The sequence below is a fragment of the Rana temporaria genome, chromosome 1, assembly GCF_905171775.1.
Source record: "Rana temporaria chromosome 1, aRanTem1.1, whole genome shotgun sequence".
NCBI lineage: Eukaryota > Metazoa > Chordata > Amphibia > Anura > Ranidae > Rana > Rana temporaria.
In genome coordinates this window covers 561,132,853-561,155,653 of record NC_053489.1, presented here as the reverse complement: position 1 = coordinate 561,155,653, position 22,801 = coordinate 561,132,853, and the positions used below count along the sequence as shown (strand labels likewise).

General features: G+C 44.3%; 1 protein-coding gene across 2 annotated transcripts in view; it reads left to right on the top strand.

Annotated features, from left to right (window-relative positions):
* CASP3 (caspase 3) overlaps positions 1–22,801 on the top strand; it is a 46,356-nt gene that overhangs the window by 10,881 nt on the left and 12,674 nt on the right. For both annotated transcript variants that reach the window (XM_040333993.1, XM_040333994.1), the window contains exons 2-5: positions 14,780–14,875; positions 17,086–17,216; positions 17,310–17,438; positions 17,956–18,131. In XM_040333993.1, coding sequence (XP_040189927.1) covers positions 14,802–14,875; positions 17,086–17,216; positions 17,310–17,438; positions 17,956–18,131 — 510 coding nt within the window. In that variant the 5' untranslated portion in view covers positions 14,780–14,801. The remainder of the gene's footprint in view (positions 1–14,779; positions 14,876–17,085; positions 17,217–17,309; positions 17,439–17,955; positions 18,132–22,801) is intronic.

Below are 22,801 nucleotides of genomic sequence, written 5' to 3'. Positions count from 1 at the left end.
CTTTCCCTTGAAATTAGATCCATTATATTATTTTCCTCCACCCTAGCTCTCCACTTTGCCACAGAGGTAGAGCAGGGCTGCTTACAAAGTTCAGGGATGTAGTTACTAGCTGCAATGAGTAAATGAGGCAAGACTGAATCTTTGTAAATCTGTGGTATGGTATGATGATGGAGCAAACCAGCTCCATAGAAAGTTGTTAGTCAGTAAATTCTTGTGCAATGCGTTGTATGTCTGACCAGAAGATCTGTAGTCTGTCACAGTTCCAGAAAATGTGCAATAAATCTGAGTGCTTTGCCACATCACCAACAGCAGTTGAGCAAGGGAACATTTTGTGGAGTTTGCACTGGGATCGAGTACCACCTCTTTTAAAAGCTTATAATTCCTTTCCTGATGGTACATATGGAAACTTTATGTGTAAAGTATTATATCTTGTCAATGTGGTCTTGCGTGAACAACAGTTTGAGATCACTCTCCCACTTGCCAAAAAATGGAGGCCTAAAGTCCCTAGCGGGAGCATTAAAGGTGATCACATACTACCAAAAGCTCTTTTTGTGGGGAAAAAAGGATGTCAATTTTGTTTGGGAGCCACGTCGCACGACCGCGCAATTGTCAGTTAAAGGGACGCAGTGCCGAATCGCAAAAAGGGGCCTGGTCCTTTACTGGCATAATGGTCCGGGGCTTAAGTGGGGTTGTAAATAATTTTTTTTTTTTTTTTTTCTAAATAACAAACACTTACTTACCTCCACTGTGCAGTTAGTTTTGCACAGAGTGGCCCCAATCCACGTCTTCTGGGGTCCCTCGGCAGCTGTCTCTGGTCCTCCCCGCAAGAACTCCACACATTCCTGTGAGCTCCCTCACATTGTGTGGAGTCCTTGTGGGTGCGCTCCCACGATACAGCGAGCGACCATAGTCGCTCACTGTATCAATCGGCACCGCGTCATTGGATGTGATTGACAGCAGCACCAGCCTATGGCTGTGCTGCTTTCAATCCATCCGCTCTAGCCAATCAACGGCCAGGCTGAGCGGCAAAGAGGATGACGGGGCCGAGCGTGGGACTTTTGAGGGGTCAGGTAAGTATAACGGGGGGCGGGGCGGTATTGTCTGAAGTTTTTTTTTCACCTTAATGCATAAGGGCTCTTTCACACGGGGCGGATCAGTAATGATCCGCCCCATGAACTTCCGCTTGCTCAGGGGAGATCGCTCCGTTGATCCCCACTGAGCCGGCGGATGACAGGGTGGTCCCCGCACACTGTGCATGGACCGACCTGTCTTTTCTCCGCTCTCCCCTATGGGGGGATCACGGACCGTCTGTCCGTGTTCACCCGATCCGCCAGACGGATGGAAAAGTAGGTTTTTCCTCCGTCACACTTTGGCGGATCGGAGCGGGTCGGATGTCAGCGGACATGTCACCGCTGACATCCGCGGCTCCATAGAGGAGCACGGAGCGCCCGTTCAAGTCCGCCTAAAAAAACTGACAGGTGGACCTGAACGGGCCGCCCGTGTGAAAGAGCCCTAAAGGTGAAAAAACTTTTACCTTTACAACCCATTTAACACAGGTGGTGTCATCAAGAGGCAAAGTCTAGGTAAACGAACACCTCTCTGGTGATTGTTTACACCTCCACTAATATACAGCCACACAATATGATAGAATAAATAACAAATTGGGCATAAGAAAGTGCACACTGAAGACTTTCACTGTTTCACAAGTGAAGACACTTTGAAGAACAAAGTTGCCTGAGTCTATGGGGTTCATTTACTAAAACTGGAGAGTGCAAAATCTGGTGCAGTTGTGCATGGTAGCCAATCAGCTTCTAACTTCAGCTTGTTCAATTTAGCTTTGAGAAACAAAAAAACTGGAAGCTGATTGGTTTCTATGCAGCTCTGCACTCGATTTTGCACACTCCAGTTTTAGTACATCAACCCGTTTCTGCCTTAATTTGAACTGTTATATGCAGTATATTGTGACAGTTCTGTTTTAATTGAAACCAGTTTGTTTTGGGTGGTGTGACAATACTCTTTATACAACCCACATTTTGTATTTACTTTCATTGGCGAGTAAAGGTAAATATGAGCTTAGGCAAACAAAAAATGAAAGCTGATAACTGTAATGACTCATGTAGTCAGACTTATTTTTGTTGTACTCTGCATACTCGTCTTTGTGTAGACTATCTTTAGATACCTGGAGTACAAAGACAACTAGGAAACCTCAGGCAAATGTATGCAACTAGCACTTTCCAGCAATAAAACGAAAAGAGCTCTCAGCAAACAACCTGGGATAAAAGATGAAAGAACTTTTGGTAAATGTCATTGTTATATTGCAGACAAGTAATTGCTGCAACCATGTAACGTATTGGCCTTTGCTAAACCAAAACACCAGCCCATGGACAGTATTGTTTCTTGTTACTGGACGTTATCATCGCATGTGACAACGCTATTTAGCTACTAGACCCTTTGGAGTGGGTTACATGTTGACAGCTTGTTTCCTCACAGTACTGTCTCTGTTTAATTGATAAAAGTACAACTCTAATAGGGTCAGTTTATTATTTTTAAATATTTCTATTCTCTTAATATAACAATGCATGACAGAGGATTCACAGAGCACTATGCATTAACTTAGTTAGTGGTTGTAAACCCCCCCCCCCCCAAAAAAAAAAAAAACCTGTAGGACAAAGGCATAATGTACTAGCTCATTATGAATTACTTGCCTTAGATCGAAGCCCCCGCAGCATCCACATCTCCCCCTCCGCCCGGCGATATCGCTCCTGGAGTTATTGGCAGGAGCCGCGGTGACGGCACACTCATTGAAGAAACGGCACGCATGTGCCAATTACGTTGGGACATGCAAATACAGGGGATATCTCCTAGACGTGCAGGTTTAGGAGATATCCTGGGTAGCTACAGATAAGCCTTATTATAGGCTCACCTGTAGCAAAAAGTGGATTGTAAGAGTTTACAACCAATGTAAGCACCATTACAGCAGAGTTGCTTGCTTTCAGGCACATTTGTCTGATTGAAACTGAGCTGTTCTATAGGTGAAATACTACTGATGAAACAGGTGTGATCGTGAAAAAGACGGTCCTTTACACATTACAAGCATTTACAAATAATTGCCATTTGCTGTGATTGATCAAACTTGTGTTAATTCTAGAGGAGTAGAATGTAAAATACACACATACCTGTAAATAGTTTGGTCTTTGTCTCAGATGAGGAAGTTGAGTTAAAACATGAATGACTTTGGTACTGTATTTCCTGTATGTTACATGGTGTAATGTACTCTGTTAACCCCTCCCTGCCACCCCCTCTTGGCTCTTTAAGAGCTTTTAGATGCTGGGAGGTGGAAGAAGGCATTCAGGTCATGTGACCACTGTGATTGGATGTCACAGCGGTTACATGCTCACAAAGCTCCCAATGGCAAGTATTAATCTTCAACTTTCAGGTCCTGTGGTGACTGTGCTGGGAGCATGCAGGGCATGCGCTCTCAGCACAGAGAAGTGTATTTTCTTTTCAGCAACAGAGGTACATCTATGACATATTGGTACATAGAGAAGCTGGAGTTTAGGAAAAAAAAGTGAACTTGGCCTTTAACGTATAAGAAAAACTCTTTAACCACATCATCTCCAGAAGGTACCCCCCCTTCCTGACCAGTCTATTTTTTGTGATACAGCATTGCGTTGCTTTAACTGACAATTGCGCAGTCAAGCGGTGCTGTACTTTTTTTTTTTTTTTTTCACAAATGGAGATTTCTTTTGGTGGTGTTTGATCACCTCTGCGGTTTTCATTTTTTGCACTACAATAACTACTGACAATAAAAAACATTTTTTTTACTTTCTGCTCTAAAAAAATATCCAATAAAAAAAATTGTGAAATTGAATTTCTTCATCAATTTAGGCCAATTTTGTATTTTGCTACATATTTTTGGTTAAAAAAATCCTAATAAGCGTATATTAATTGGTTTGCGCAAAAGTTACAGCATCCACAAACTATGGGGTATTTTTTTTTTTTTTTTACTAGTAAAGGCGGCAACCAGCAACTTATAGTGGGACTGCGATATTTCGGTGGACAAATCTGACACTTAACTGACACTTTTGACACTTTTTTTTTGGGGACCAGTGACATTATTACAGTGATCAGTGCTAACAATATGCACTGTCACTGTACTAATGACATTGGCAGGGAAGGGGTAAACAAAGGGTTAAATGTGTGCCTAGGGAGTGATTGCTAACTGGAGGAGGTGCTTTTACTACTTGAGGACATGGATTGGTGTTTCTGCTTCACAGGAACACAGAATCCATGTCTTCTGTACTCACAGAATGTCAGTCTTCCTTGTTTACATAGGCAGACTGTCATTCTGTCAGTCACGAACGATCGGCGGCTCCAAAACCCAGAAGTGCAGAATTGCGTGCGTGTGTGTGTGTGTGTGTTTCTGCATTAAGCAGCTGCCCTGTAGCAGTAAATCTGCTATGGGATAGTCGTAAAGTGGTTAATCATCCATTAACCTCTTCCGGCCCGCGCAATAGCCGAATGACGGCTTCAGCGCGGACCTCAAAATCCAAGAGGACGTCATTTGACATCCTCCTGTTTGTTCGTTCCCCGCGCGCGCTCCCGAGCGCGCTGCGGGGAAATTCTGTGTTGGCCGTGTCCCCTGGACACAGCCAATTACAGATCGCCGCAAACGGCCAATCAGAGTGGCCGTTTGCGATGCGATCTGTGTGGCCAATGAGAGATGATCTCAAATGTAAACATATGAGATCATCTCTCATTGCCGCCTCTCCCTCCTCACACAGACAGCGCGTGTGAGGAGAGAGAAGGTCTGATTACTGTCAATTACTGTGAAAAAAAGTGCCCGTTTACAGTGCCCATCCCAGTGCCCATCCCAGTGCCATCCCAGTGCCATCCCTGTGCCATCCCAGTGCCATCCCAGTGCCATCCGTGTTGAACATACAGTGCCATCCCTTTGCCACCTCATCAGTGCCAATCAGTGCCCACCTGTGCCGCCAATCAGTTGCTACCTGTGCCGCCAATCAGTTGCTACCTGTGCCGCCAATCAGTTGCTACCTGTGCCGCCAATCAGTTCCCACCTGTGCCGCCACATCAGTGCCCACCTGTGCCGCCACATCAGTGCCCACCTGTGCCGCCACATCAGTGCCCACCTGTGCCGCCACATCAGTGCCCACCTGTGCCGCCACATCAGTGCCCACCTGTGCCGCCAATCAGTTCCTACCTGTGCCGCCACATCAGTGCCTACCTGTGCCGCCACATCAGTGCCCACCTGTGCCGCCACATCAGTGCCCACCTGTGCCGCCACAACAGTGCCCACCTGTGCCGCCACATCAGTGCCCACCTGTGCCGCCAATCAGTTTCTACCTGTGCCGCCAATCAGTTCCTACCTGTGCCGCCAATCAGTGCACATCTGTGCCGCCACATCAGTGCCCACCTGTGCCGCCACATCAGTGCCCACCTGTGCCGCCACATCAGTTCCTACCTGTGCCGCCAATCAGTGCACATCTGTGCCGCCAATCAGTGCACATCTGTGCCGCCACATCAGTGCCCACCTGTGCCGCCACATCAGTGCCCACCTGTGCCGCCACATCAGTGCCCACCTGTGCCGCCACATCAGTGCCCACCTGTGCCGCCACATCAGTGCCCACCTGTGCCGCCACATCAGTGCCCACCTGTGCCGCCACATCAGTGCCCACCTGTGCCAATCAGTGCCCATTTGTGCAGCATTATCAGTGCACATCTGTTCAGCATTATTAGTGCCTACCTGTGCTGCCAATCAGTGCCTACCTGTGCTGCCAATCAGTGCCCACCTGTTCCGCCACATCAGTGCCCACCTGTGCCGCCACATCAGTGCCCACCTGTGCCGCCACATCAGTGCCACCTCAGTGCCCACCTGTGCCAATCAGTGCCCATCTGTGTAGCATTATAAGTGCACATCTGTGCAGCATTATCAGTGCACATCTGTGCCGTCTCATCAGTGCCCATCTGCTCCGCCAATCAGTGCCCATCTGCTCCACCTCATCAGTGCCAATCTTCTCCACCTCATCAGTGCCCATCAGTGAAGGCTTAGCACACACCTGTGCAGTTGCATCAGCAACCATGTCCAAAAGGTCCTATTCCCTTCAGGAGGCATTCCAAATCATTTCTGCCCCCGACGAGAGCAACGGGGAGCTCTCTCTTTCAGAGTCCCTTTCAAATTCAAATTCTGAGTTGGACGTCAATTATGAGCCCGCCCTCAGTAGCGGAACACTGAGTGACTCAGAGGAGGAAGATAGCCGGCCGGCTAAACGAAGGCGTTCTAGTGAGGAGGCAGTGCCATCCACCAGCACCGCAGTGCCATCCGCCAGCACCGCAGTGCCATCCGCCAGCACTGCAGGGCCATCCGCCAGCACTGCAGGGCCATCCGCCAGCACTGCAGGGCCATCCGCCAGCACCGCAGTGCCTCGGCAACAAACTTCCAGGACCCATGCCAGCCTTCCCTATGCCCTTCAGAACCCCTTGTGGCTTCCTCCTACTTCAGGAGAAGCCAACATTCCCCCTTTCACGGCCCAGCCAGGAATCCAAGTGAACACGGAGAATTTCACCCCAATTGATTATTTCAATCTAATGTTCACAGAAGACATGCTATCCGAAATTGTGGCCCAGTGCAACCGATTTGCACAGCAATTTATTGCAAATAATCCCACGTCATACCATGCCCGTCCCTTCCAGTGGAGAGACCTTACGGTGGAGGAGTTTAAAATTTTTTTAGGCCTAACATTTTGTATGGGACTCAACCCAAAAAACACTTACCGTGCCTTTTGGTCCAAAAACCCGATCTACCACATGCCCATCTTCTCCAGCGTAATGCCCAGATCCCGATACTTTGCCATAATGAGATTCTTACATTTCAACGACAATACCCAGAGCCATCCCCGAAATCATCCAGAACATGACAGACTTTTCAAAATTCGGCCCTTACTGAATTATTTTTCAGAAAAATTCCCCCAATTATATACCCCGGACCAACACATCTGTGTGGATGAATCGCTTGTTAAATTTAGTGGCAGACTCCAAATAAAACAATTCATGCCCAGCAAAAGAGCCCGCTATGGCGTGAAGGTCTACAAATTGTGTGACCGAGTCACAGGATACCTGTATGCCTACAGAGTATACGAAGGCAAGGACACCCAGCTCAATCCCCCTAATTGCCCAGACTACTTGGGATCAAGTGGCAAAATTTTTGGGAACTCATTAACCCCCTATTGGAAAAAGGCTATCATCTATACGTAGATAATTTCTACACCTCTCTTCCCCTGTTCCACAACCTGCACCGGAAGCAGACCCCGGCTTGTGGCACCGTCAGAAACAATAGGAAAGGCTTTCCTCGAAGCCTGGTGAACACAACGCTGAAAAGAGGAGAATCAGCAAGTCTGCGTAACAATGCGGTTCTGGCGGTGAAGTGGAAGGACAGAAGAGACGTGTACATGCTATCTTCCATCCATAATGATACCGTCGTTGAAACCCGCAGAAGGCGTGGCACCACCATCCGAAAGCCCACTTGCATCCAGGACTATAATTTGTTTATGGGGGGGGTCGACTTCAACGACCAGATGCTTGAACCCTATCTTGCTACAAGAAGAACGTACCATTGGTACAAAAAAGTTGCCATTTATTTTTTTCAATTGGCCATATACAATTCTTATGTAATTTACAGCAACTCCACCCAAAACCCCAAACAGTTCCTTGGCTACCAAGAGGACCTTATCACTGCCCTTATTTTCCCGAACGGCCCACCCCAAACCATCCGATCTGATGTTTTAAGTCGTCTCGCCGAACGTCATTTTCCCGATAAAATCCCTCCCACAGAAACAGGCCGACGACGTCAAAAAAAATGCAAGGTATGCGCCAGTGATGGAGTCAGACGAGACACATCTTTCCATTGTGTGGATTGTCCTTCCCAACCAGGCCTCTGTATAATTAACTGTTTTCGCCGTTACCACACCAAACTAAAGTATTAATCCTCCGTTCCTGCCTTCACACACCTTCACACCCCTTATGCCACCGCCTGCTCTGTAACTGACCCCGGCTTGTTTTTTGACCACGATTCTGCCTAATGATTTTGTAATACCTCTGCCCGATATGGAACTGACCCCGGCTTGTTTTTTGACCACGATTCTGCCTAACGATTTTGTAATGCCTCTGCCCGATTTGGAATTGACCCTGGACTGTTTTTTCGACCATTCTTCTGCCCAACGATTCTGTACTGCCTCTGCCTGATCTGGAACTGACCTCGGACTGTTTGACCATGTTTTTGCCTGCCTCATGGACTGATCTTGTACCCTGCTACTGAACTAGTGGGAACACAGGGGTCTCACATATGTGAGGGGCGCCAGAAAAGTTTTTCTGGATGAAGAAAACTTTTTTGTTTTCTCATCCTAGATTAGGGTCTGGTTGCCCGGAGGCTTCAAAGAGATTTGGGTGGAAGAAGCCTCTACCCCTGTCCCCATTCTGTCCTGAACGAGGCCCTACTTCTGCCTGCTGCCTGTAGGACCTATGCCATCATGCCTCTGCCTGTTGCATGAACTGACCACCTGCACTAACCCTGACGGGACAGTATCCCTGCCTGGACGTTGCTGACCAAGTCCCTGCCTGCTGCCTGAACCAGTGCTATCCTGCTGTAGAACTGCGCTACTATTACCACAGGTAATCTTTTGTTTACGCTTTGCTCAGCATAATGTATTTTGAGGTGTAATTCTTGGTATGTGCATACTATGTGTCTCTGGAACACCTGACGGTGTTCCTTGCATGTTGGATCTCTGTATGTGGTCAGGCTATGTAGAAGTCTCACACATGTGGTATTGTTGTACTCAGGAGGAGTAGCAGAATGTATTTTGGGGTGTAATTTTTGCTATCTAAATGCTATGTGTTGGAAATATCTTAGAAACATACAACTTTGTGTAAAAAAAATGTGTTTTCATTTTTCTTCCACATGTTCCAAAAACTTCTGGAAAAAAATGAACCATTCAAAAGACTCATTATGCCTCATAGATTATACGTTGGGGTGTTCGCTTTCCAAAATGGGGTCATTTTGTGGGTAATTCCATTGTCCTGGTGTTCCAGGGCCTTCAAAAGTGTAATAGGTAGTCAACTAGTTAGATGTGCAATTTATGCTCCTAAAACCCCTGATGGCGCTTCCTGCATGTTGGGCCTCCGTATGTGGCCAGGCAGTGAAAAAGTCTCACACATGGGGTATCGTTTTACTCAGGAGGAGTAGCAGAATGTATTTTGGGGTGTCATTTGTGGTATGTACATGCTATGTGTTGGAAATATCTTATCAATGGACAACTTTGTGTAAAAAAAATGCGTTTTCATTTTTTTTCCACATTTTCCAAAAACTGCTGGAAAAAAATAAACCGTTCAAAAGACTCATTATGCCTCATAGATTATACGTTGGGGTATTAGCTTTCCAAAATGGGGTCACTTTGTGGGTAATTCCATTGTCCTGGTGTTCCAGGGCCTTCAAAAGTGTAATAGGTAGTCAACTAGTTAGATGTGCAATTTATGCTCCTAAAACCCCTGATGGCGCTTCCTGCATGTTGGGCCTCCGTATGTGGCCAGGCAGTGAAAAAGTCTCACACATGGGGTATCGTTTTACTCAGGAGTAGCAGAATGTATTTTGGGGTGTCATTTGTGGTATGTACATGCTATGTGTTGGAAATATCTTATCAATGGACAACTTTGTGTAAAAAAAATGCGTTTTCATTTTTTTTCCACATTTTCCAAAAACTGCTGGAAAAAAATAAACCGTTCAAAAGACTCATTATGCCTCATAGATTATACGTTGGGGTATTAGCTTTCCAAAATGGGGTCACTTTGTGGGTAATTCCATTGTCCTGGTGTTCCAGGGCCTTCAAAAGTGTAATAGGTAGTCAACTAGTTAGATGTGCAATTTATGCTCCTAAAACCCCTGATGGCGCTTCCTGCATGTTGGGCCTCCGTATGTGGCCAGGCAGTGAAAAAGTCTCACACATGGGGTATCGTTTTACTCAGGAGGAGTAGCAGAATGTATTTTGGGGTGTCATTTGTGGTATGCACATGCCATGTGAGAGAAATAAGCTATTACAATGACAATTTTGAGAAATTTTTTAAATGAAAAATAAAAATCTTAATTTTGCAAAGAATTGTGGGAAAAAAACACAACTTCAAATAACTCACCATGCCTCTTAATAAATACCTTGGAATGTCTACTTTCCAAAAAGGGGTTATTTTGGGGGCATTTGTACTTTCCTGGCTTGTTAGGGTCCCAAGAAATGAGATAGGCCTTCAGTACATCAGGTGTGATCAGATGTGACAATTTTTTATGATTTGCACTATAGCTTGTAGACTCTAAAACTTTCACACAGACCAAATAATTTCCAAAAATTTTGGGTTATTTTTATCAAAGACATGTAGCAGTATAAATTGTGGCCAAAATTTATGAAGAAATATTAATAATTTGCAAAATGTTATCACAGAAACTAAGAAAAAATCATTTTTTTTCCAAATTTTCGGTCTTTTTTCATTAATAGCGCAAAAAATAAAAAACCCAGAGGTGATCAAATACCACCAAAAGAAAGCTCTATTTGTGGGAAAAAAAGGACAAAAAAATAATTTGGGTACAGTGTTGCATGACTGAGTAATTGTCATTCAAAGTGTGACAGCGCTGAAAGCTGAAAATTGCTCTGGGCAGGAGGGGTGTTTAAGTGCCCTTACTGGTTAAAGGTATGTTTACCGACAAGTGACATAAAGTGACTATTTGCTCACATAAGACGTTATTCTATACAACTTCCACACCCAGCAACATATCATTACTGTTCCCTCAGTGCCTAACCCCTTCACTCAGCCACTGGGAGCGAAGGAAAAATGTCCAGGTGTTGATGAGCAAGTGACTCCCTCTTTTTTTCCCATGTGACAGCTTGGTACCCTCACAAAAGTGGGTAGGGGAAGGAGTTTCCAGCCCTGTGTAAGTTCTGACAAATTGGATTTAGATCTGACACATTTGACAATCCACCAGACAGGCAGCACTCACAACATAAAAGGAGATTTTTCAAGGAACCTTTCATCCGGTTGTCAAGAATACAATACTAATTTTATAAAATAGAAGGGTATGCTGTGGCCATAGAACTACTTTAACCCTTTCAGTGTGGGGGGGGGGGGACCCCTCTGCCAGGGTAGAGTGATTGTTTTAAGGGTGCACTCACACTGACAGTTTTAACTGTACCCGGCACAGTTCACCCTCCTTGGTCCGCTTCATTTGTGTAGTGCGAGTGCTCCAAACCATGCCTGGGAACTCCACAAACATACCACTTGGAAGTGGTGGCCCCGTACAGTTTGCTTCAGTCTGAGTGCAAACCATGACTGGACCCAGGTCTTCTCCATAGATCACTGTGGTCTAGTTGGCAGAGTGATGATATAAGTGTGCCCGGGAACATTTACACATAGCTGAGTGTGAGTGCAGACCGAGGAGTTGAATTTATGTACAGATTTTCTTTTTTTTGCATAGTTATGGCATATGCAAAAGAAAATTTATGCCTGAGATTCGGCTTTAATTTTGTAGGATGAAAAATATTCAAAATAATGGAAGAGTGTCTTGAACACTAGAAACAATAACAAGTCAGGTGATGGCGCAGGTGTCAGGCGAGTTCTATTCCCTCCAGGGTAATTCCTGTTCTTTCCATAAATAGCTGGATGAGCTCACCGTCCCCAGTGACAGGACTGGCTGACTTAGTACATTAGCTCATGGTGATTACGTTGTCCTTTCTGATGGTCTTGGAAAATCTGCTGTTTGTGTTCCTCACTTAATTATTTAGATTTGACTGATGTTTTTTGCTCTTTGTTAAAAATGAAGCTGTAAAATACAAATTTGTGTTTGTTATGTATTGAAAAGAGATCCAATGTTGTATTGATTGTAAACATTAGTCATTCTGGTTGGAGAAAGATTTATATCAACACATTAGCACAGTTCATCAGTCTGACCAACAGCAAAAGCGTGTGACATGAGATAACGTGCTTGTGCTCTTTCCTCTGAAGAATAACGCAAGGAAATTCTTACTATATAGTATCTACCACTAGAAAAGAGGATGTGTCTGATCATTTCAAAAGTGATTTTAACTCCTATTGGTAACTAAAAACTGCAGAACATCAATCTCTCTGTAGGAGGGGTACAGCTTTGCATATTTATTTGTAGTTTATCAGTGTGGCCATTTCTATCCGTTTTAAATATTCCCGCTTGGGGAAAAAAAATGTTACACAGTCATGGCCAAAAATATTGGCACCCCTGCATTTCGGTCGGATAATGTACCACTACGCCCATTCTTATGTTTATTTCTTTCGTTTGTATTGGTATAACAAAAAAAGTGGAGGAACTAAAGCCAAATCTGACCCATTCCACGCAAAACTCCAAAAATGGACTGGACAAAATGATTGGCACCCTCCAGTTTAATATTTGGTAAAACACCCCTTGGAAAAAATAACTGAATTCAGTCGCTTCCTGTAACCTTCAATGAGTTTCTTACACCTCTCTACTGGATTTTTGGACCACTCTTCTTTCGCTAACTTCTCCAGGTCTCTCAGATTGGAAGGGTTTATTTTCCCAACTGCTGTTTTGGTTATCTTCAGATGTCCTAATGCCATGCACACAGACGAGAGATCCAGTGTCTGAAGCAGCAAAGCGACCCCAAAACATCAGTGAACCTCCATCGTGTTTAACTGTAGGGACTGTATTCCCTGCTCTTCCCAGGCCTCGTGTCCCACCGGGAGACCCAAACCACGATCCAGCATGTCCCCCGGCTTGGTTGAGACCCGGACAAAGCCAGATTTAGCTTTGATCGTGTCTCTGATGTAAAATCCTTGAAGTAACATTGCTTCCAGTTTACTCAGCTGCCAATGATGCCAATTAAAACAAAATTACAGTATTCAGAATTGCCTATTTTGGCGATCTGGATATTTTTAAGTGCAAAAGAGGAGTTTGGGGTCTTTTAGACCTCTGATCCCTCCATAAAGAGTACCTGTCACCACCTATTACTGTCACAAAGGATGTTTACATTCCTTGTGATGGCAATAAAAGTGATCAGATCAGATTTTTTATTTTATTTTTTAAAGCTACAGTTTTTTTTTCTTTTTTTTAACATTGTCAAATGATGGGCTTTACCAAAAAAAAGCTGTAATTTTTTTTATTCTGTCCACAGCACATTCTCCCAAAAGGATATTGGAGTTTGCCAAAACTTACCTGAGGAAGCCAATCTGGCTCTTTTATGTTTGTGTGTCAGCAGTGGAGTCCTCTGTGTCTCCTGCCATAGCGTCCCTTTTTATTGTGATGGCAACGTATAGTATAGCTGAAAGAGTTGTACCTGGTGCCTGAAGGTCAGCTTTAATTTGTCTGGAAGTTGATTGCGGTTCTTTTTCCATCATTTGAACAATCTTTGGTTGCAATCTTTGATCAATTTTTCTCTTTTGTCCGCGTCCAGGGAGATTAGCTACAGTGCCATGGGCTGTAAACTTCTTGTCAATACTGTGCGCGCACACAAAACATTAAGGTCTCTGGAGATGGAATAACACATTATGCCATTGCCTTGGATTTTTTTTTTTTTTTTGCAACATCCACGGTAAACCGCTTTTAATGACTTCCTCCTTCTGCAATAATGGAACACAATGAAGCAAGCAGTTGTGTTCCAAAATATGATTTCTTTCAAAAGCTACCATTTGTGATGTACTGTATATGTAGCCTTTTACTTTACACTTCTGCTCCGTACACACGATCAAAAATTCCGACAGCAAAAGTCCGATGTGAGCTTTTGAACGGAAATTCCGACCGTGTGTATGCTCCATCGGACTTTTGCTGGCCAGCAAAAGATTGAGAGCTGGTTGATCGGAAAATCCGATCGTCTGTAGCAATTCTGACGCATGCTCGGAAGCATTGAACTTAATTTCCCCGGCTCGTCGTAGTGTTGTACGTCACTGTGTTCTTGACAGATGAAAGTTCAGAGAACTTTTGTGTGACCGTGTGTATGCAAGCCAAGCTTGAGTGGAAATCCGGGGGGGGGGGGGGGACATCCAAGAGGCATTATATTAGTGAAACATACTTGGGTCTTTTTATTTGCAAACAAATTTTCTTATGATTTTATTGACTGATATGAAACACTGACCATACTGCCTACTGTATGCAGAATGATATGCAATATTGTGTACAGTATACCGTAAGTAGTTCAGTTTGATTGCAGTAAGGCCATTTGAAATGATCTTTGCCCAATATAACCACGGATGATTTGGTTGGGAAGTAAGTAACCCCCAACTAGTGCAGACACCTCAGAGCTGACTACATATAATATACAATACAATTAATTACATTAGACATGTTGTGTGATTGTATTTTTTTTTTGGACATTTTTCAGGCTGTTCAAATGTGTTTTTTATTATTATTTACAGTGCAAGTTTCTGTAATAATCTTTATAAATTTACGGCACAATCCAGCTCTTATGTATAAACCCAAACACATATAGCTGAGTACATTTATAAAAACATATAAATAATAATTTTGCATCTGTGACTTAAAAGCAAGCTTCAATCAAAGCAAACATTCGTTAAAAAAAAAAAAAAAGGTTACAACCTCTATAAGGTTTACAATGCTGTCTGGTTGGCTGGAGTTCTGCATACTGTACTACATGCTACAAGATTACATGTGAATTTGTTTAAAATGAGCCTAAATTATGTTTCCAACAATTCTATTATAATTATACATAAACCTGATTTGTTTTGACAGCCTTGAAGACTGAGAAAGCAGAATGGCAGATAATCAGAATGGAGTACATGCAGGAGGGGACAGAACTGATGCTGGAACATATTCATCCAGCCAGCAGTAAGTGGTGACCAATGTGCTTGTTACACATTCATTTCATTGCATTACAACAATGGTGGTAGAATCTTATATATGCTGCCATACATGGGTCATCATAGTCTAATTAAAACCATATATGAATTAATGTCATGCATGTCAGTGTTCTAAACTGGCCAGGGAAGATTCCCATAAGTATGTTTTAAAAAGTCGGTTCGATGTGATATAAATGTTATGACACCATAAAGTCCCACCATTTCTTTGGTGTCACAATAGTACAAAACCTTGCACTGCCATATTTGGGGCAAAGGTGGGAAATATATTTTTCTATTCAAACATATTTGTATACAGGATGGTCAGGCTGCGTAATATTTTGATATTGAAGTTTTAGACTTTCATACATGCTATTGGGTTTTGGTGCTTTGGAACACACCACTGTACATTTATCTACATACGCTTTCAGCAGGTGCATCTGTTAGCAAATTGTTCATTAGGGCTAGCTTGGGCCAAATAAACTTTTTACATCAGAAGAAAGCTGGAGTTAGGCTTTAACTAAGAAAGCATGCATGCAGCGCTGGGATTTGTTATTAGAGTTCCCAGCATGTTTTACAAACTCGGTGGCCTGTATAATCCTTGCAAGAAATGTTAAATGTGAAATAAAGATTTTTTTTTACAAAGAATAAATACGTTTTCTCTATCCTTCATTGAAGGACACAGCATAATTCATCATGAATGGGTTTGATGCTGCCACCTACAGGAGAGGGGCACTAGTTGCATCCCAACTTAAAGCGGAGCTCCACCCTCAAATAAAAATACACATCGCCAGCTTCCAATAAATATCATTAACCAAGATATAAAAAAAAAAAAAAATGTTTTACATGCCTTGAAAGGTCTGTTCCTAATCTGCCCTCTTCCTGCACCGTGGTCCTTCTCCTCTCTCACCTACGCAAAATAGACTCCTGGGAAAGTAGTGTCATAATTTCTCAGGAGACTGTGCGCTCCCATGTGCCGAAAAATCGCGGCATTTCGATGCAAGATACGCTGCCGCCCGTTGTCATGACAACGGCACAAACAAACTCGGCTACGAGCGTCGCTCTAATGCGCACGCACGAGATCGAGGTTACCCAGCATGCACCTCTCCACGAAGAGGAGTGATTTTTTTTTACTGGGCTTCAGATGCCAACGCATAGAATGGCAACAGCCAGATCGTTCACTGCTGCAAACCAGGCAAGTTTGAAAATACTTTAGCGATCAAAGGAAAAATTGCAGGAAAAATGCATCCGTGTTAAAGGGCCCTTATAGGGTTTCCGTAGTGGCCTCAGTGGATGTCAGCTTGGCCTGGAAGTTTTGCAGGCAGCAGTTTGTGTTCTGCTTGGGGTCAGTTCTATGTTTATTTTTTGTTTGTGGACCCACCCCTCTTTTCCTGTCTTTCTGACACTACTTTGGGCTGTCCCATCCATGATAAATGAAGCTATGTCCTTCAATGAATGATAGAGAATATTGGATTGCAGTAAAAACCTTCTTCATTGAAGGACACAGCAGCCATCCAATTTCTTTTTGGCTGTATCTGTGTTTTTGTCCCGATACTGCTGGCTACTAACTGATTCTTGTGTCACAGCTGGGGGGTTTCATCACCACCAGAGGGCATCCCCTTAGGCATGCTTTTATTTAAAGTTGTACCTAGTGTCCTGCTCTTGTAGGTGGCGGCATCAAACTCATCTGTGATGAATTAAGCTGTGTCCTTCAATGAACTCAGAGAAAAGGATTTTACGGTGAGTGCAAAAATCCAATTTTTGTTGCAGAATTTGATGGAGGCAATCTTTTTATATGCGAGGATAGATCTGCTGTGACTTTTCCACTGCCATGTATCGTAGAAAGGCAGCAGATCCACCTTGTATTAGATTGGAATAAACATTGGAGGCTTTTCGGACATTCAGGCACAGTCTGCCCATCCTCAGCTGAGCATACATTATATATATATATATATATATATATATATATATATATATATATATATATATATATATATATATATATATATATGCCATGGGGAAGTATCGGATAAATGCTTGTGGCTCTGCTTATGATAAGAGGAACAACAGCCTACTGGATACTAAAGATTAGAATAGATTCTAAAGCAAGAATCCCCCATAGCAAAAGAAGGATGGACTATATTATTCTGTATAGAATCTTTGGTGTGCTCATGTACTAAACTTTTTTTTTTTCTCTCCTAGAATTAATTTGAAGGGTGGAGCAGCAAAGGAAATGGAGTCAAAGTTTAATCATCTCTTCAGATACAGCACAGACTACCCAGAGATGGGATTGTGTGTAATTGTTAATAACAAGAATTTCCATCCAACCACAAGTAAGAATGTGTGTGTGTGTGTGTACGGTTTGTGTATCGGTCTTCTAGCACTTTTTGTATATGGTTTAATGACTTTGTTTTTCTTTTTTAAAGGAATGGGAATGCGGAATGGAACTGATTTAGATGCCCAAAAATTACAGCTTACATTTAAAAATCTTGGTTACAAAGTGCATGTTTACAATGATCTGAAGTGCTCTGACATCTTTGAACTTTTGAAAAAAAGTAAGTACTGTCCCCCACTTTTACTATGATAATATACTTTCTGAATTGTTTTGAAAAGGCGGACTGACACATTTTTTTTTTTATTCTGCATAAATAGGATGTCGTCCTGCTAAGTCAAGTGTTTGGTAACTTGTAAATATTCAGCTGCCATATTGTAACTGGTAGTTCTATGACAAAAGAGCTAGATTGTCACCTCAGTGAAAAAATTATACTAAAATTAACTTGCCATATTCTGCATTTTGTGTAGTTGGCTTGTTTTGTGTATAATTGATTAAAAGACTCACTTCTATGTAATTTCTACTGGTGATGTGTACCTCATACAAGGATAGGGCCAGTAATCATCAGCGTCTTTGTCATTGTTACAACATACTTCACTACCACTTCCTGCCTGTAATGTAATCCTTATTTAGAGCTCTAGATTTTGTACTTTTCAAAATAATAAACCGTTAGCATTAACTATTGTTTATCAGCCCTTCATTTTTAAATACTCTAAGTGTTTGATATTTGTTTTGTGCAGTGGCTGAGGATGACCACAGCAAAAGAAGTTCATTTGTTTGTGCACTATTGAGCCACGGTGAGGACGGCTTGTTATATGGAGTAGATGACGCCATGCCTATTAAACGACTGACATCCCTTTTCCGAGGTGACAAATGCAAGACCTTGGTGGGCAAACCCAAATTATTCTTTATTCAGGTACATTGGCTTTTAATATTTAGTCTTCTCTTGTCAAACTGCTGCTGCTAGGCTTTATTTATACTGTAATTTCTCATATAGCTGGAGTTGAAAAATATTCTGATTCATGGTGCTGTTATGTACTAATACATTTAAAATGGCAATGGCTGTTTTAGCCTAGATCTCTACTTAAAGCTCCTTTCACCTACCTTGCAAATTGATTGATCAAAATTAATGACTATTCTATCTGACGTTTCTCTTAACATCTGATTGCTTATTGCCCTGGACTATCTATCAGTTTGCGAGATGGTGCAATATACCGTATTTATCGGTGTATAACGCGCACTTTTTTCCCCCTAAAATCAGGGGGAAATCGGGGGTGCGCGTTATACGCCAATGTCATTTTTTTTACCAATGGGAGGGAGCGGGGATTGGGCGGGGGTGTCTTGCCGGCCAGATTCCTACCTCTCCTGGTCCTGGGACGCCAGCGTACTGAATCGCTCCTCCCTTCTTGCTCCTCCTCCCCCTCCGAGTGTAGCTTCAGATTGGAGGAGAGCGGTCACATGAGAGGAGAGCGATCATGTGACCAGCCGGGGAACACAGTATGAATGAGAAGGAACTGTCCGTGCTTGAACACAGGCTACGGTATGTAGAAGGGACTGGCCGTGCTTTATTTTTAAACTTTACAGTATGCTGGCAGTCTCCTGGGAGTGCAAGGGGGCTGTGCAATGTAAATGAGCTGTACTGTGCAGGGAGACAATGCTATGTAGTGTATGGGGGGGGGGGGGGAATGGGGGCTACGTAGTGTGCTGATATCTATGCAATGTGCTGGTATCTATGTGTAATGTGCTGGTATCTATGTGTAATGTGCTGGTATCTATGTGTAATGTGCAGGGGGGGGGCTTTGGAATATAAAAGGTGCTGTTGAAAGTTTTTTTCCTGAAACTTCCCTCTTAAAATTAGGGTGCGCGTTATACGCCGGTGCGTGTTATACGCCGATAAATACGGTATGTACCGGGTCATTGTCCATTTCTATGGTTCCCCTCCGGGGTTATGCTCACTACACGGTAAGCCTAGTCCCTAATTGGCCCAGCGACTTGGATAAGGTCTGACTGGGTTTCCCTGTATTTTGGGACCTGACAACCTGCAGTGCTTGGCACACAATACGGATACATACACAGAAGAATAAGTAGTTATTCAAATTATTGTGTTACTCTCTTTTATAATTGTTTCTAACATTCTTGGCACAACATCTACTTAATTTTAAATCTGGCATTTTTTTCCCCCATTAGACTTAGTCTGACATGCTTCCACCCGCAATATTTGCCAAAAAGACAACACAGCATGTTTCCTGTACTACTTGGGTTACTGCAGCTCCTGCATTCCAGACATGCATAACCCTGTTTCTTCTACATCCTATTCCCTGGGACACCAGCAGAGATCCCCTCACTTAATGTCAAATCAGAAGCCAAAGGGAGCTCGAGCAAAAGGGCTGAATAGCACGCGCTCTGCTGTTGCCCTACAGCAGGGATATGCAATTAGCAGACCTCCAGCTGTTGCAGAACTACAAGTCCCATGAGGCCTAGCAAGACTCTTACAGCCACAAGCATGACACCCAGAGGTAGAGGCATGATGGGAATTGTAGTTTTGCAACATCTGGAGGTCCGCTAATTGCATATCCCTGCCCTACAGGAAACTCAAAATACCGCTCAGGCTGATAGTTGTTCCCTTTTTCTTGGAGTAATATCCTAATATGACACTACTCCTCTTCTCTGACTCTAGCTGCATGTCAGGCACAAGCCATGTGGCCCATCTGACAAAAGCAGATTTCTTTATCGTTACATCACGGGACACAGAGCGGCATTCATTACTATATGGGTTATATGGAGTACCTTCAGGTGTAGACACTGGCAATCTTCAAACAGGAAATGCCCCTCCCTATATAACCCCCTCCCATAGGAGGAGTACCTCAGTTTTTACGCCAGTGTCTTAGGTGTTAGTCATGGTTTAGCTTGCCTCCGCATCCTTGGGATTAGGTGAGCTACCGGTTCTGTCCAAAAAAGCCTGCGCGCTAAAGTGGTCAGTAACCGGACCCCAAACCCTTGGGGTATAGCCCATAATGCTTTCTTTTTAAGAGAGCTGGACCCTGGGCCCAGAACTTAGAAAACCTTTGGGGCGCCTAATGTTTTCTGTTTGCCAGGGTGCTGTATGGGCCCAGGACAGTGGATCCTTCATGGAAGAAGAAGGTTCCCAGGGCCTGAAGGTCTAGACATCCCCACGGAGATGGGGGAAGATTGGACCTCTTGCTTGGCAAAGTCCTGCGGCATGGAGCAGGTAAGTAAGGGGAAAAAACCTGCGGGGCTTGGCTCTTAGCAAGTTTTTTCTGGGAGGTCACAGGGGACATGCCTAAAGGTTATGCATTGCATCTGGCAAACCAGTCACATATCATGAAGATAGGATGGCTCTATATGTTATATTTCCCCATAAAAAGTGACCTCCCTGGTAGTGTTGCAAAAGCTGTGAGTGGGGCCTTTTATGTACAAGTGTATGTGTGTGTCAGAGAGCTATGCTTACCTGCAAGCCTCCAGGCGATGCTCTATCCAGTCCTCTCCCTCATGCCTGCAAGGCAGGCAAAACGCTGACCTCCTCGTGTGTTCCAGGCCTGCGGCTGCAGGAACAGAGAGGCCCTTCCTCCCAACCCCCCCCCCCCCCCGCGGGGGGGCCGCGCGCGGGGCGCGTGCACGTGTTATAGACGCATTTGGCGCCGTTTTAGCTGGGGGGGAAGGGCGGGTCAGTGGTTTAAAGGAAGGGGCGGCCCTTCCTTAGATGCCACAGCTCATTCATTTCTCTGGCTTAAGGGAGGAAGGACTGGAGTGAAGCACGGGGCGCTGAGGACACACAGTGGCCAGAAAGAATACTACAGTCTTCAGAAGATTGTGGTTTAGCCTAGGAATAGGCTGGTTTTCTTTTCCATCTCATAGTCTTTTCTTTGGCAATACTACTCAGGGGGATAGAATGTTTTTTCTTGCCTAGATTGAAAAAAAAAAAAAAGAAAAAAAAAAAAGAAGAAAAGTTTTTCTTTGAAAAAAAAAAAAAAAAAGAAGGTGTCATCTAGGGTAGAGGAAACATTTTTTATTCCCCAAACAGGTGTTTGGGCATTTAACTATTATAAGTCCCAGGTACCAATAAGTAGCAGGTGTACCTCGGTATTGTACCATGGCATCAAGAGCAGAGGGTACAAAAGGTGGGGATTCCCCCGCAGAATCTGAGGTCTCGGATAGAGCTATGCCGCTGCTTTCCCCACAGGGAGCCTTTGGGCCATCGGGGTCTGGGGCTAGAGCTGACGCGAGTCAACCCAACCCTAAGGTGGTCACGGAGGAGGTGTTACTCGCCTCTTTAAATGAGATGCGGAGAAGCATGGGAGAAATGATAGCCGCAGCCATGCGGGGTAGTAAGCGGAATAGATCTCCGTCACCCGTGCGCGGACCCTCGGAAGAGGAGGTCCTTTCCTCTGGGGAATTGGACCTCTTGGACAGAGACCAGGTAGGTTCAGGGATCGAAGATCCGGATACAGAGGAGTCTGGGGCAGTCTCCCTGAGGGAGAGCTGGTGGATTCAGGGCTTGACGGACTTGGTCCATAAGGCATTCAACCTACCTGTACCAGATCTCCAGGTATCCACGGTTTCAGCTTTGGGCTCACTGAGGGCGCCTCAAAGCAGTGCTGTGTTTCCGATCCATCCTCTATTGGAGGAAGTCTTGTTCCAAGAGTGGAACAAACCAGACAAGGTTTTCTTTCCACCTAAGAAATTTTCTGTCTTATATCCTATGGAAGAAAAGTTTTCCAAGAGATGGGCTTCTCCTGCAGTAGACGCAGCCATCTCATGTGTTAACAAATCGTTAACATGTCCTGTAGAAAACGTACAGGTTTTCAAAGATCCAGTTGATAGACGCTTGGAAGCCCTACTTAAGAACTCCTTCACTTCTGCAGGGGCAGTAGTACAGCCAGCCGTGGCTGCGATTGGAGTCGCTCAAGCTTTATCGGATCAATTTAAGCAAATGCTTGAACTTATTCCTGCCGAGCAGGCAGAAGAATTTTCGGATGTCCCTAAGGCCATATGTTTTACGGTAGACGCAATCAAGGATTCTATCCAACAAGCGTCACGTTTATCATTATCCCTTATCCATATGAGAAGACTCTTATGGTTAAAAAGCTGGGAGGCTGAGCCCCCATGCAAGAAGCTCCTGGCAGGGTTTCCCTTCCATGGAGGACGGCTCTTCGGAGAGGACTTAGATAAATACATTCAGACCATTTCAAGCGGCAAGAGTACTCTCTTGCCAACTAAGAAGAGGGTTCAGGGACCTGCGTTTAAACGACAGTCCTCCCCTGGGCAGGGGCCCTCTAATGCCAAGCAGTATCGACGGCCTCCTGCAAGAACAAACTTCGGCTTCAACAGCAGATCACGAGGACAGGCTGTTAGGGGCAAGAGGCAGTGGTTTCGCAAGCCAGCAAGACCAGCCCCCAAGTCTACCTCATGAAGGGGCGCCCCCACCCACGAAGGTGGGGGGAAGGCTGCGACTCTTTTCGGAGATTTGGGAAGCCAACATTCCCGACGAGTGGGTACGGTCTTCCGTGGCCACAGGCTACAAGCTAGAGTTCCTAAGGTTTCCTCCTCCTCATTTCCAGGAGTCGA